This window comes from Eutrigla gurnardus, assembly GCF_963514095.1.
Source record: "Eutrigla gurnardus genome assembly, chromosome: 18".
NCBI lineage: Eukaryota > Metazoa > Chordata > Actinopteri > Perciformes > Triglidae > Eutrigla > Eutrigla gurnardus.
Genome location: NC_139929.1, coordinates 15128837 through 15141467, shown reverse-complemented (window position 1 = coordinate 15141467; position 12631 = coordinate 15128837). Strand labels below are relative to the sequence as shown.

The following is a 12631-nucleotide window of genomic DNA, read 5'->3' as shown; positions in this document are numbered from 1 at the left end:
GTAAGATTAGGGGGAGAGTACAGTGAGCTTATGGAGCCACTGCCAGCGCTGTCTGTTTTGGGTTGTGTTCATGCTCCAGTTGCCTGATTAATCTGCAGGGTTACATGAGGATAGAGGCTCAAGCCGTCTCTTCTGCTGGGGAATGCTACGACCTGCTGGTCACAACGGCACACTGCAGCTCTCCCTGCAGAGTCAGGTCTTCTTAAATCACATCGCCTGGCATGAGCTTTTAAAGCCGTGAAACGTGCAACATGGAAGTGGCTCTTGAAGAAAAGCGTGAACCTGTACCTGCACTTTATCACAGTCAAGTATTTAGGAAAACATATTTAATAAAGTAGTTCTCCACTTACATGCCAATGACATTCTCAGGAATGCTTTTGGTTTGTTTTCATTACTGGACAAGACTGATGAGTTAAAACATATAAAGAGAAAACAGTATACATATACATATACTGTATATACATATTTTATATACACACGTACATATGTACATATACATATATAGAAACATTCCTAATTCATGTGTCGGTTCTATTAATCCCAGTCAGGTCATAAACATACAATGATTTAGATTTGATTATTTCCTTAGATTGTGTAAATATCTGATCCCAAATCAAAAATGTGAGAAGTGAGACACTCAGACTGAGGCATGAGTGACATCCAGTCATACACAATCTGCCAAATTTCGCCCTCTGGAATGAGAAAGTGCTTCCCATCCCCAAGATGTGACAACCCCAACCAAAACCCTCTGATGGGTTTGTTAAGTATTTTGGTGCCGAGCTGTTTAACATCAAAGCTGGTAAACTGGGGAGAGGATGTGTGTCTTCTCTGATCTACAGCTGGTGTTGACAGCAAATGGAAAACATCTGTTTTGTTCTGTGGCACGCCACAGGTGGAAAAATCTCCAAAGTTTCTCCCAACAGTAGCTTTCTATTTTTCCCATTTTGAGTCATTGTGGATTTGAGTGTTTTGCACTACAGTGGCAAGCATTTAATGAGTGGGTGTAACTCTGAATCACTGATAATTAAACTGTGGATTTAGTCAGAAAATAGTACTGAATTAATCTGTTATGTTCTAAAATTATTTTGCTTACAGAAAATAAATAAGTACTGGGAAGACAGATGATTAACAAAATATACACTTTATTTATTTTTATCATCCAACATCCATCATCTTTGGTTCAAATTAATGGAATGTCATTCAACCTTCCTTCTCCGTGGAGTTTTTGATGGTTTGTAATGGGCTATGATCTGGATCAAGATGGAGGAGTTGATGATCAAGAAGAGTAAACCAGCGAGCCAGATCAACAGGAAGGTGTTGTAGCCTTCAAACTCCAGGAAGTAGGCTGGAACCAACCAGACACCCTGACAATGGAGAGAAAATACAATTCTTCTTTCAAAACACATTTTAAAGTCAGTATTACTAATGGTACTTCTTTCTAATTTGAACATGTTGTTAAACAACATTGCATTGGTAACTCATATTTAACTGTAACCCCAAATATGTTAAATTGATGTACCTGTCCAGCAAACCAGAGGAGCAGCAGACCCACTCCCTGTTTGAGTGACAGACTCAGGTGAGGGATGACCAGAGGGAGTAGACATAGGTACCACAGGAAGTACTATGAAAGGACAACAAGCAACGATGTTAAAAGCGCTGAGAATGGTGTGAGCTATACGGCTGGTAGATACTGTCAGTTAAAAGTCCCCAGGAAGAGATCACATGACCTCATCTGAGCCAGGGAGGATAAAACAAATGCCCCCCAGGTGCAATCACTTTCACTCAATGACTGTCTATATGCTGCGTTCCTCACTTTGACCTCGGACATGAAATGTGTGAGTTCACTTCCTTTAATGTTTTGATTTACCTTATGATCACACATACATAAAAAAAACACCACCTCTTAGTTGGGTCCTATTTGACAAAACAAACCCCCCTTTCTTTTTACTCGTCTCATTTCTGAAAATAATTTTGACAGGGAAAAGTGAAAAACAGTGTTGACAATGGGATTAATATCTCCTGAGCACAACTTAATCTGATAACGACTCCGTTTAGACTGTGTGTTGATGTACCTGTGAAGTGCAGACTTTGTTGAAAGAGACAAAGATGGTGGTGTGCAGGAAACAGCAGAAGGCCAGATCGGAGTGAAAGGCCCATGATGCTACCAACAGCAGGATGAGCTGTGGCAGAAATGCTGCCAGGCCAAGCCACTGGCTCCATCTGCTGTCTGCACAGATACAAGAATGAGACACAGATTAGAAAAGTGCATCATCTGCAGGTTTAGACTCCTACTTAACAGGTGTGAGGAAAATGCCTAAAACATGCATCCGATTTTATAACTTTAATTAATAAACATGCTGCAGACCATGTACTTCTGCATATGAGTCTGACCTTTCCACTGGTCTTTGTTCTGTAGTGGTTTGCAGAATGGTGTCACACTAACTATGAATAGCTGGAGCAGTGAATACCTGTGGTGAGGTAAAGCATGTAGAAGTATGGAGAGAAGTTGTGTTTGATGTCCCTTCTGGTCAGATGGTACAAGTAGGTCTCATGAAGGAACTCCCAACCATACCTGACAATGCAGGAAAGGGTTAAAATATTTATGATAAGACTTTATGGGATTTTTAATATATCTCAAGTAGCCAGACTAACAAAGTACATAACTTAAAAATGAGAAGTTTTGAACATTTGGACATTAATACTTTTTAGCAATGTATATCAATAATATGCATTCTGTCTGTTGTCTGGACTTTCTCCCACTTTTTTTCTTACATTTTTGAGACATTTTATTCCAAGCAAAAACCTGTAAACTATATGGACTATATTTTACTGTGTTTGCGTATACTTCCATTGTTCACCTCACATGTAATAGAAGAGGGCTGTGAGCATACAGAAAACTCCTCCGGCCACACTTGCAAAGAGGAGCAACTCCTGGTTGAGGAAGCTTCTCATAAACCCAATAAACCTCCGCCACCTCCAACGGGTTTGGTCCTTCTCTGATTTGGTCTCTGGCGTGCGCAGACTCAGTGCAATGGGCAGAGCATATGTTATGGGGTAAATCTTCATATGGACTGACAGACCATAAAGTATGGCTGCCCACATCAGATGCTTGGCTAGAAGAAAAAAACAAGTCAAAATGATTAGCTCATTACCTTAGACTATTAACAACATCTACATTATTGTACAGAGATAAAATGTCCTTTTTAAAACTCAAAAGCTACACACACACATACGACACACCCTTACCTTCCATACAGAGTAATGTCCCCAGCACCAGGGCTGCCAGTATTGACTCAGCGTTCCCTCGGCTGGACACTCCCATGGGCAGTGGGTTGAGGAGCCACAGAGAACAAACACGAAGTGCAGTCTGAACACAACCCCCCAAAACCACAACTTAATCTGAGGTCTCAGGATTTGTTCTTGCTGTCTGTCCCTAAAGTCAGAACTGAACTGGGAAAGAAAGCTTTTAGATTTGCTGCTCCTTCTGCCTGGAACATATTACAAAAAAACTTTGAAGCAAAATGAATTGGTCTCGTTGAACTCTTTTAAGGTGAAATTGGATGACTTGGAGGCAGAAACATCTGGTTGTAGTTGTTTTGCCTGAGGCTTTTTATTACTGTAGCTGACTTTCAAATGTTGCTGTTTTGTTTTTATGTCTTTAATGTTTGTGTTTTAGTTGTGTGTATGAATGATAATGCTGCTGCCTGTCTTGGCCAGGACACTCTTGTAAAGGAGATTTTTATTCTCAATGAGTCTTTTCCTGGTTAAATAAAGGTTAAATACATTAAAAAAAAAACTGAACTCTGTATTTCCAAGGAAACTCTACAGTGTTGTCTTACAGGGAACATGAATGGAGATATTTGCAATTATAATCAGCAATTATAAATAATCTTTCCTAATAAAGGATTTCTGGATAACAAAAAAAGTGTGTGAAGACATACCTCAGAGCTCAGACCTCTCAGTCGGAGGATTCTGAAGATGAGCAGTCCTGACAGCACATCACACACAACGAAGAGGATCTTACCAAATACCAATCCAAGGTAGATGTTAGGGGTGAGCAACCAGGCAAGGAGAGGGGTGTAGCGGTAGGTTGATCTGTTGTACGGTGATTCCCCCTGTGCAACAGTTACCCACATGGAAATTATGTAGTACAGCACAGAAGTAGGCATCAATATTAAAGTATCAGTAGTACTCTGTGCAAAATGGCTCCAATCTGTGTTATATTATCATATTATTGGATCAGTATTATTGGTGTATTAAAATGTAATAAGCAGTACTTTAATGCTGCCATGTTAGGGAGGTTGACCTGTAAAAATGCATCATGTTTTATTAACTGATCATGTTCATCATAGCAGTAGCAACCATAACTTACAGATGTAAGCAAGTTAACGTGATACGTAGCTTATCACAACATTTGCATTACATGGTAGTAGTATCTTGAAGACTACTTCAGTATAGTACCCGAATACTTCACACCACTGGTCTGTTTCATTAATGCCCCAGCATTGGTTTAGTACACATATTCACAACTTTACCTGGCCACTTTACATAATTTATTACTGCTATTAACGTTACCTCAGTGATGAATCTGGCTGCGTCCGTGAACACATGATAGTCAATATCAGTGTACTTCACCACCATAGTCCTATCCTGGTAGTCTCCATAAGCGACCAAGGCCAGTCGTATAGCGAAGGAAACCGTGAAAAGGACATGCTTTTCTGTGAGCTTGGTTATTAGCTTCTCCATCAACAACCAAGCAGGAGAAACCAGATTAGCAGGCAACACTGGACACTAAACTAGCTAGTCTGTCGTCTTTGACCTGGAATACGTTAGCCAAACATGTCCGTTTCTCTCTTCTCCGTTTGCCTTAAACGTCACTGTTACAGAGACGCCATTAGCAATACAGTCGTTATATACTGTTAATAAGCGATTCGTTTTTGATTTAGCAGACTTCAAACTTGACAACAGGGAAGTTATCCGGAAGTGCCTGTCCTAACATTTCTTCTTCCTTCTACTCGGTACACTAGCCTAGCGATGCATTAGCACCACCTGCTGTGCCGGAGTGAGATGGCATACATCGTGGCCCTATATTAATTACGACGCCTTATGTCGCTCTGTGCTGTATTTAACACACCATTTCATGTCCCACTGCTCTAGTCTGCAGCATATATCTCAGGTTATCTGTTCGGCATAATTCAAGTTATATTATATGTTCATTATCATGATATGTTATGTAAATGATTATTAGACCTTCATGATTGAACAGTGTAACAACAGCAGTTTCGTCTCTTTTAGTCTCAGGAACAAAAAGGTTACTAAAAGTAGTTCCTGAAATACACTTATCCTTCCTCATATAGAATTGACCAAACCGTTCTGGTTAAAAATTAACAGTAAATTTAAGACATCTCATAGATAACAAGTGTAGTAATAACACAGGTCATTCATCCTATCACACGTGGCTAAATGAAATGAAATAAAATATCATAAAATTATCTCTTTTTAAAAAGGTGACAAATGATATTCAGGAACCAGACACTTTCATTCCATATGTGAAATAAGGAAATAGCACGGTCTTGGACTTTCATATAAGCGCTTGTTCTTTATAGTTTATATTCATTATGTATAATATATATACACAATTACAAATAACTGCACTTTCCTTGATTACATTTACAATTATCCAGATATATCTATCTAAGAATGTGATTTCATCACATTATTCTCTTTGGTTGACTGAATATATAAAACAGTGAACTTTCAGGCTCTGGAGATGAAGTGCAGAGATTCTGCGTTGAAAAAAAGGCATATCCAACATTGTGATGAAGGCAAATTCTTTCAAAGGGTGAAAGGCTTAAAATATGATAATCTGACTTTAACAGTATAGATTAACTAGGCTAAGGGGTAATTGTGCAGCAAATAGGGCCATACATGCAATACAGACATAAAGTAAACCAATGACTAAGGATGCTCAGGATAAACCACAGATTTCCCCACCATCGTTTTTACTCATTCACATGTTAAAAATATAGGACGGTAATTCAAGGTGTGGTTAACTGTAGGAAGCTCTATAGTGGTGATTCTCAATATTCTTCCAGTAAAACTTAACAAAACCGTTTATACTGTTACAATAGTAGATGCATTTTGACCCTCCCCTCCAGTTGAGAAACACTGCTCCACACGACGTGCTCACTCGGGGGAGCAGTATCGGCCGGCAAAGAGAATGCTCATGGAGGCGTTGTGTCGGATGAAGAAGAGGAAGGGGTGGTCTGCGATGAATCTGTTTGGCATGGCAGACCGCAGCATCATGATAGCAGCAGTAGCAGCAGCGGCCTCAGTTCCCTCCTCGTTGACCTCTACGAAAGCCTTGTGGACGACTTTGGACAGCACCAGGTCGTTGCCGGGAGACATGGCTGGCACAGAAGAGAAAGAGACGGCATATTTTAAATTTCCCGACATGACAGGACGTTGACAGGGCCAGGTCAGGCTTTAACCGCCCATTCTTTCACTTATTACGACTATATCCAGGTCTTACCAGCGAAGTCACTCTTTGAGATCTCAAAGGCATCCACCATGCCCATGCTGACCAACACATTTTTCATGTCATAATTCTCCTCCATCTTGAACCGAGGCAGCCCCACCGTGACCTCAACTTCATCCATCATGTCTGGACGAGTCCACTCCATAAAGGTCTCATAGGTCAGCTCCTTCTCCAGCTGGGGGACGGACGCACAATCAATTATTAGTTTGTCTGCGTAAAGGTTTCTTTGTGTGTGTGTGTGTGTGTGTGTGTGTGTGTGTGTGTGTGTGTGTGTGTGTGTGTGTGTGTGTGTGTGTGTGTGTGTGTGTGTGTGTGTGTGTGTGTGTGTGTGTGTGTGTGTGTCCTACCTTCTCCAGACCTGTTGTACCCTCGTCTAGGTTGTTGGGTAAAAGGATGAGCATGCTGAGCTCCTTATCTTTGTAAGGCATCTCTAGGATCTGTCCAACAGAGTTTCAAATATTACAACAAACTAGTGTGTGTTGACTGACACACTGTATGAACCCATTGATGAACTGAATTGTGTCACTACCTGGCAGTTGCCTTCAGGAATGTAGGTAAAAGGGAACTTGCTTTTCTGGTGCATCATCTTCACTGGTTTGGTGTCATTCTGTAACCGACAAGCAGAAAAACGCAAGTTTAAAGAGAAACTGAAGTCTTGTACACGTCACCTTTTTGCAGTGTACGGCAGGGTGTGGTCAGAGGTGCTACGAACTTGAAACTTTCAACCAGAGAGGGGAACAAAACGCTGCAGCTGCGGCACACTACCGTATATATTTTAAGCTGCTTTGAGTCCCCAGTGTTTTTCAGACGTTAAAATGAAATGAAATTCACTCAACGCATTTTGTCCAACCAGTTCAAAGAACTCTCTTCATTCACTTTCTTTTACTGCTTTCAATGAAGAAGTCAAAATTAGCCTCCATTTCCTAAGTGGTACATGCTACCATGCAATACAGTTTCAAAAAAACACATATTTACTGACTTTAATCAATGAATGATTTTACCTTGTTCAGTCTGAACGGAATCTCTTTTGTTTGACTCTCCTTAAACTGCTTGTTCCAGTTGCCCTTGAAGTAGATGGCATTGACCAGCACCAGCCTGGTCATGCTGTCCACTACACCCATGACCAGCAAATCCTTAATTTTACCTGGGAATCCAAATTGACACAAACGTGAAGCAACAACACCCGACTGAAAGCATGTCAAATGCTTTCCATGTTTGCTGTGTGAATGACCCACCTTGTGTCTGCTCCAGCACCCATTTGTTGATGTTGAGCCTGGCCGCCTCCGAGCCGGTCACAAAGTCCACAGACTCCAGCTCTGCGTTGTAGTGCTTCTGGGTTTTCAGTAAGAAATCCTGGAACCATCAACGTCACATTTACCGATTCTGATCACCCAATCAAAATAATCCCTTCGCTAAACTCTAGTTTGTGGAATTAAAAGCCAGAAAAAGTAGTGTAATGCTCACATGCTTGTATACTGACCTACTGTCCATCCCTTCATTCAACTTACAGATTCCTATGTATGCTTCTCATTCACCCCAGCCTAAGAATATGTCAACAAAAAAAAACACTCCTACTCTTGAAGATGCTGAAACCAACCTCAACAAACTGGTATGACTGCTCTCCATACAGTCTGTTGGCGACACTGAGGGCATACTGAGCATCGGCCTTGTTGAAGTCTCTCAGGAGTTCAGCAAAGCTAGCATGGACATCATCCTGACAATCCTGGGTTTTCAGGGTCTGTGGACAAAGTAGGCAAGTGTTACAGAGATGCACAGAGCACATGATGGACCAGTCTATAATAAACATTATATTAGACTGCAGAGAACATGCAAGTCATTTACATGTCAATGTTAATGCACAACATCCCAACACAGACTGAAAATTATGGCAAAGGGCAAAGCAGCCATTCAATAGAAGACCGACGTGAAAACAGGACAAGGAACACCTTAACACCGACTTTAAAGAACCCATGGAAATGCCTTCCCAAGATTTTCCAGAAACCTTCACATGAACGCACACGCCATCCCTCCACCATGTTGGTATTTACATGGTTACCGCCAAAAACAAATGTCCAATCGTCCAAATCAGAAGACATGAGCCATCATTTTGGGTAGAAAGTCATTGTGATGTTCCTTAAATGTGGTATTAACCACATACAAGAGTGCTATGAAGGTCAAAACACTAAGATAAAGCTATACATACAAAACAAAACTGTTTAAAATGTCTACTTTTTTGAAAGTGAGAATAAAGTCTCACACTGTGGTTTCCTGCAGGTTCAGATTTCACGATAAAAACAAAAGACAGGACCACATTCCTGTGTATTATGTAATACTATTGGGCTTCAAGTTGTCGGGCACACCCACTAAACCTCAGGAAACACCATTCAACTTGGGCGGCTCCCATGACTCCCTGGCATTGTCGTGTTTTCTTCCCCCAAAATTCAGTTTGAGACAGCAGCAGGTTGGAGATCAGCAAGCGAAGCAAAGTGAAAACAAGCATCAAATTCTCTTTGGAACCAGCAGCTCTTTGTCTCCAGGATCCCCTCACCAGATGACACCAGACCGTTAGTTAAATGCCCCTCAGTTAGCTTATCAGTTAGCTTATCATTCCTCTGGCTTTGTTACCACCTTCCGCAAGAATGGTGGCAGTTTGGACGGGGCCTGCTGCTGCTGCATCATCATCTGCTCCATGTCTGCTCCTGTAAACTCTGGCTTCTCGGCCGCGGTGAAGCGGAGGACCTACAGTAGGGGTGCAACTGACTGTTAAGTGGTGATGTGTGGGTTGAGTCGCGTTCTGCAGGCCTTGTGTGGTACATTATAGTGGTAGACCGATTAATGGCATTTTGAGATAATCGGCATCGGCCAATACCTGCGCTCACGAGGCCGAAAAACTAGTTAGAGACAATGCACATTTTATTTTTCTGTGTTCAAGTGTTAAATAAATGTTCACTTAAGTTCAGAAATGTAGTGTCTCATTTCTTCTTCTCATTAAATTGCTGTATTTTATCAGATGCAAAAAAAAAAAAAAAACAAGGTTCAAGGTTCTTTATTTGTCACGTGCCCAGAGATACAACGTAAAACATGATAACAATAAAAACATGACATCGGCATTATAGATCGGCATTATAGATCGGCCATCAGCCGCCCTGCTCTCTAAATATCGGCATCGGCCAATGAAAAACCCATATCAGTCGACCACTCGTACATTACCCTTAGATTGGGAAGACGTTTCAAACCCATCTCCAGCATAAAGCAATAGGGAGATGATCATCATATGTTGGCGGGAAGATAAATGACAAGTTCTCCAATCTTGGATTATGATATTGCTGCCCAACAGGTTATGCATGCACACATTTTTTTTTTTTTTTTTTTTAAATCACCAGAACTCATGACACACCTTACAAAAAAACTACCAGAAATCAGTTGGTGGAACTACAAACTGTGTCCGGTAACTTTATCACAGAGTCAGCATCCCACATTAACTGTCTTATTGGTGTCAACACTTCCTCCCCATGCTTTCGCTCTTGCTTTATCTCTGGTGCAGCCTTTCCGAAGTCTTCTTGGCTGAAGCGCAATAGTTCTACCTTCTGGAACAATTCCAGCATTTATACTGGAGACACAATTCATTCATAACAGGTTGGGACACAGCTCTTTGCCTCTTTTAAAAGGCTGCACATATAACACCAATGCGTCAAACAGCCTGCTAATAACCCTACTGTCACTGCGTTAGAAGTCAGCAGGAAATAATGAGGACAAAATACTGGAACCTGCTGCTATCCTTATAACTCTTCTTCAATGAATAGCTTTAAACTACATGTTGTAGTCACTACCTTCTGTAATACTCTAATCTTCCACAATATTCTCATTTCAAATGACTGGAAGAAATATGGTGGATTTAGGGTGAAATCCCTGCCACTCCCACACTCTCATACTTCCACCAGCCCACAGTTATCTGGGTGTGGCTTTTGCTTTTGCTCTAGCAATCCTTCAGAAAACTGTCACTAAAATGTTCTTATTTTACACCATGTTAACTTAAACCTAAACCTCCTAACTATGTATTTCACTAAATCCTTTCTTCTGCCGTTTCTTCTGGTGTATAAATAATTATATTGGATAGATATAAATGAAGCTTTGGAAATATTTCTTAATAAATTAGGAATTCATTCTACAGCTGCTGTACTTACTTACAATGTATTACATGGGAGCATAGTAACAGTAAAAGCTGGGATTGCAATGATGGTGATAGTCATTACTATTTATGGTCTAACTGGGAATAATTAAATTACAGAGAACTGCAAGTATTCTTCCAGCTTCCATTCAGCGTATGACACCCAGGCAAACAAGAAAAGTCCACTGCTGCACATAACATAATGGGAACTGATAAGGTGTACACCTTTACCTATATCTTTATTGCCCTCATGCTTTCATAGGTTCCACGTTCCTATAGTAACACAACACAGAGCCACCCACACCCCATAAATCCTAGTCAGCGTCTGAACAGATCTTTGTCTTTTTTGCTGATGCTGGAAAAACAAACTGGTGATTCATACTGAATGAGGGTTTACACACTTGCAGTACGTCGCTCCGCCCTTCAATGCTTTTCTCTCTCTCAAACATTTCTCAGAGAGGTGCGGCATTAGCTCTAAGGTCATATAAGAAGACACAGTCTGTGGAGATGCCCTTAATGAAGTGCATTTTTACTGTGTGAAACATGTGTGTGTGTGTGTGTGTGTGAGAGAGAGAGTGTTGTACCTCTGACATCTGTGAGTATGTGTTGCCTCTGGCCCCAAGCATCACCATAGCCAGAGCTGAAGAGATGCTGAAAGGGGAGAAGAAGACATTGGCGGTCTTGTCGTCATCTCCAAACTTTTTGAGCAAATCCAAAGCGAAGGTGGTGTTGGCCTTGGACAGAGGGGTTGGTGATGCCATTGTGCCTACAACGAAGGGAGGGCAACGCATTCATTATGACAGTACAAAATTAAAATAATGTTTTTATCTCTTAAGCTGATATTCTCTTGTTGGGCCAAACTCCACTGAAACGTGTTAACTTATTCTCTGAATATAAATTCCTGACAGACCATATTAAGACAATCTGGTAAGATTCAGCAAACATTAAATAGACTAAACACAGTAAAATCAATATGTTTTTTTTGTAATTTGTTCAATTCCCCTAACCTTTACACCAACTAAATATATTGGATTGGATTCTAAATATATTCACAAAACATCATATATTCAAGAAAGTATACTTCCGGATTTTCCCGTGCTCTCGGAGAGCACAAGAAAAGTATTCTTACATACATACATACTACAATAAATAACAAGTAACATTATACTCTAGCTCTCAGGTGTGACGTCTTTAAAACCACGGGACTTGTCTGCTGCAGGCCTGTCCCCGGTGCCAAGTAACGCACTCCTGAAAGCAACTGTCCACAAAGTGGGTTCTAACTGAATGAAAACCATTCTCTACTTACAGCCAGGGACTTGTCTTGTGTTGCTCAAGTGGTCGGAGTGTTCAGTCACAGGAAGACTTCTGCTTGAACCCTCGTTTTATTATTTACAAGTTGGCTGACACGCCCCGACTGCTCCGTCCAACGAGCTTCCGTATTCTCGTACGTAATTTTACGGAAGCCGAACGGGGAGGGAGGCGTTTAGGCCACTCGCCATCAGTGTGTGGGTGCTTTGGCAACGATAACAAAACATTGGGCATGGCTTGAATCAATGGAGGCAGCCTCTTAGATGGTACAGTCGACTTCATTTCACTGGAATTGACAAATAATTTCTCTGGCACTGCCAAATAAATCCCATCCAAAATGTCATCATAACAGGGCTCTCAAGTCACATTTCAACCTGGTCACACGCTCACACGCCACACCTAGTATTTATCACGCAGCTAAATTACCAGGATTACGGCAAACTCAGATGAGAAATGTGCTTTATAGCTGGGGGAATGCAGAGGTGCACTTTAACATTAATGTGATGTTCCACCAGATGGCGCTCATCTCAACCTGTCTTTATCATGGTTGCAAAGAAGGAGGTTAGTGACACACCTTGTGTCTGCTTTTCCACCTCGCTGTTAATCTTGTCTCTAGT

At 41.1% G+C, this 12631-nt stretch overlaps 2 protein-coding genes across 3 annotated transcripts; both read right to left on the bottom strand.

The window, feature by feature from the left end:
- Positions 1–1125: 1125 nt before the first annotated feature.
- Positions 1126–4980, bottom strand: pigm (phosphatidylinositol glycan anchor biosynthesis, class M). The gene is made up of 8 exons (XM_084034028.1): positions 4576–4980; positions 3942–4115; positions 3247–3367; positions 2864–3113; positions 2469–2572; positions 2073–2227; positions 1520–1621; positions 1126–1364 (listed from the first exon to the last, which is right to left on the bottom strand). The coding sequence occupies exons 1-8, from the start codon at positions 4744–4746 to the stop codon at positions 1197–1199; spliced, it is 1245 nt and encodes a 414-aa protein (XP_083890154.1). The 5' UTR covers positions 4747–4980; the 3' UTR covers positions 1126–1196.
- Positions 4981–5520: 540 nt separating this feature from the next.
- Positions 5521–12151, bottom strand: LOC311029269 (leukocyte elastase inhibitor-like). Of its 2 annotated transcripts, XM_084034338.1 has the most exons (10): positions 12013–12151; positions 11291–11472; positions 9167–9277; positions 8136–8276; positions 7774–7891; positions 7540–7682; positions 7068–7145; positions 6886–6975; positions 6533–6713; positions 5521–6410 (listed from the first exon to the last, which is right to left on the bottom strand). In XM_084034338.1, the coding sequence occupies exons 2-10, from the start codon at positions 11465–11467 to the stop codon at positions 6187–6189; spliced, it is 1263 nt and encodes a 420-aa protein (XP_083890464.1). In that variant the 5' UTR covers positions 11468–11472; positions 12013–12151; the 3' UTR covers positions 5521–6186. The 2 variants fall into 2 exon arrangements, with proteins under 2 accessions (XP_083890464.1, XP_083890465.1); XM_084034339.1 differs by lacking the exon at positions 9167–9277.
- Positions 12152–12631: the final 480 nt, after the last annotated feature.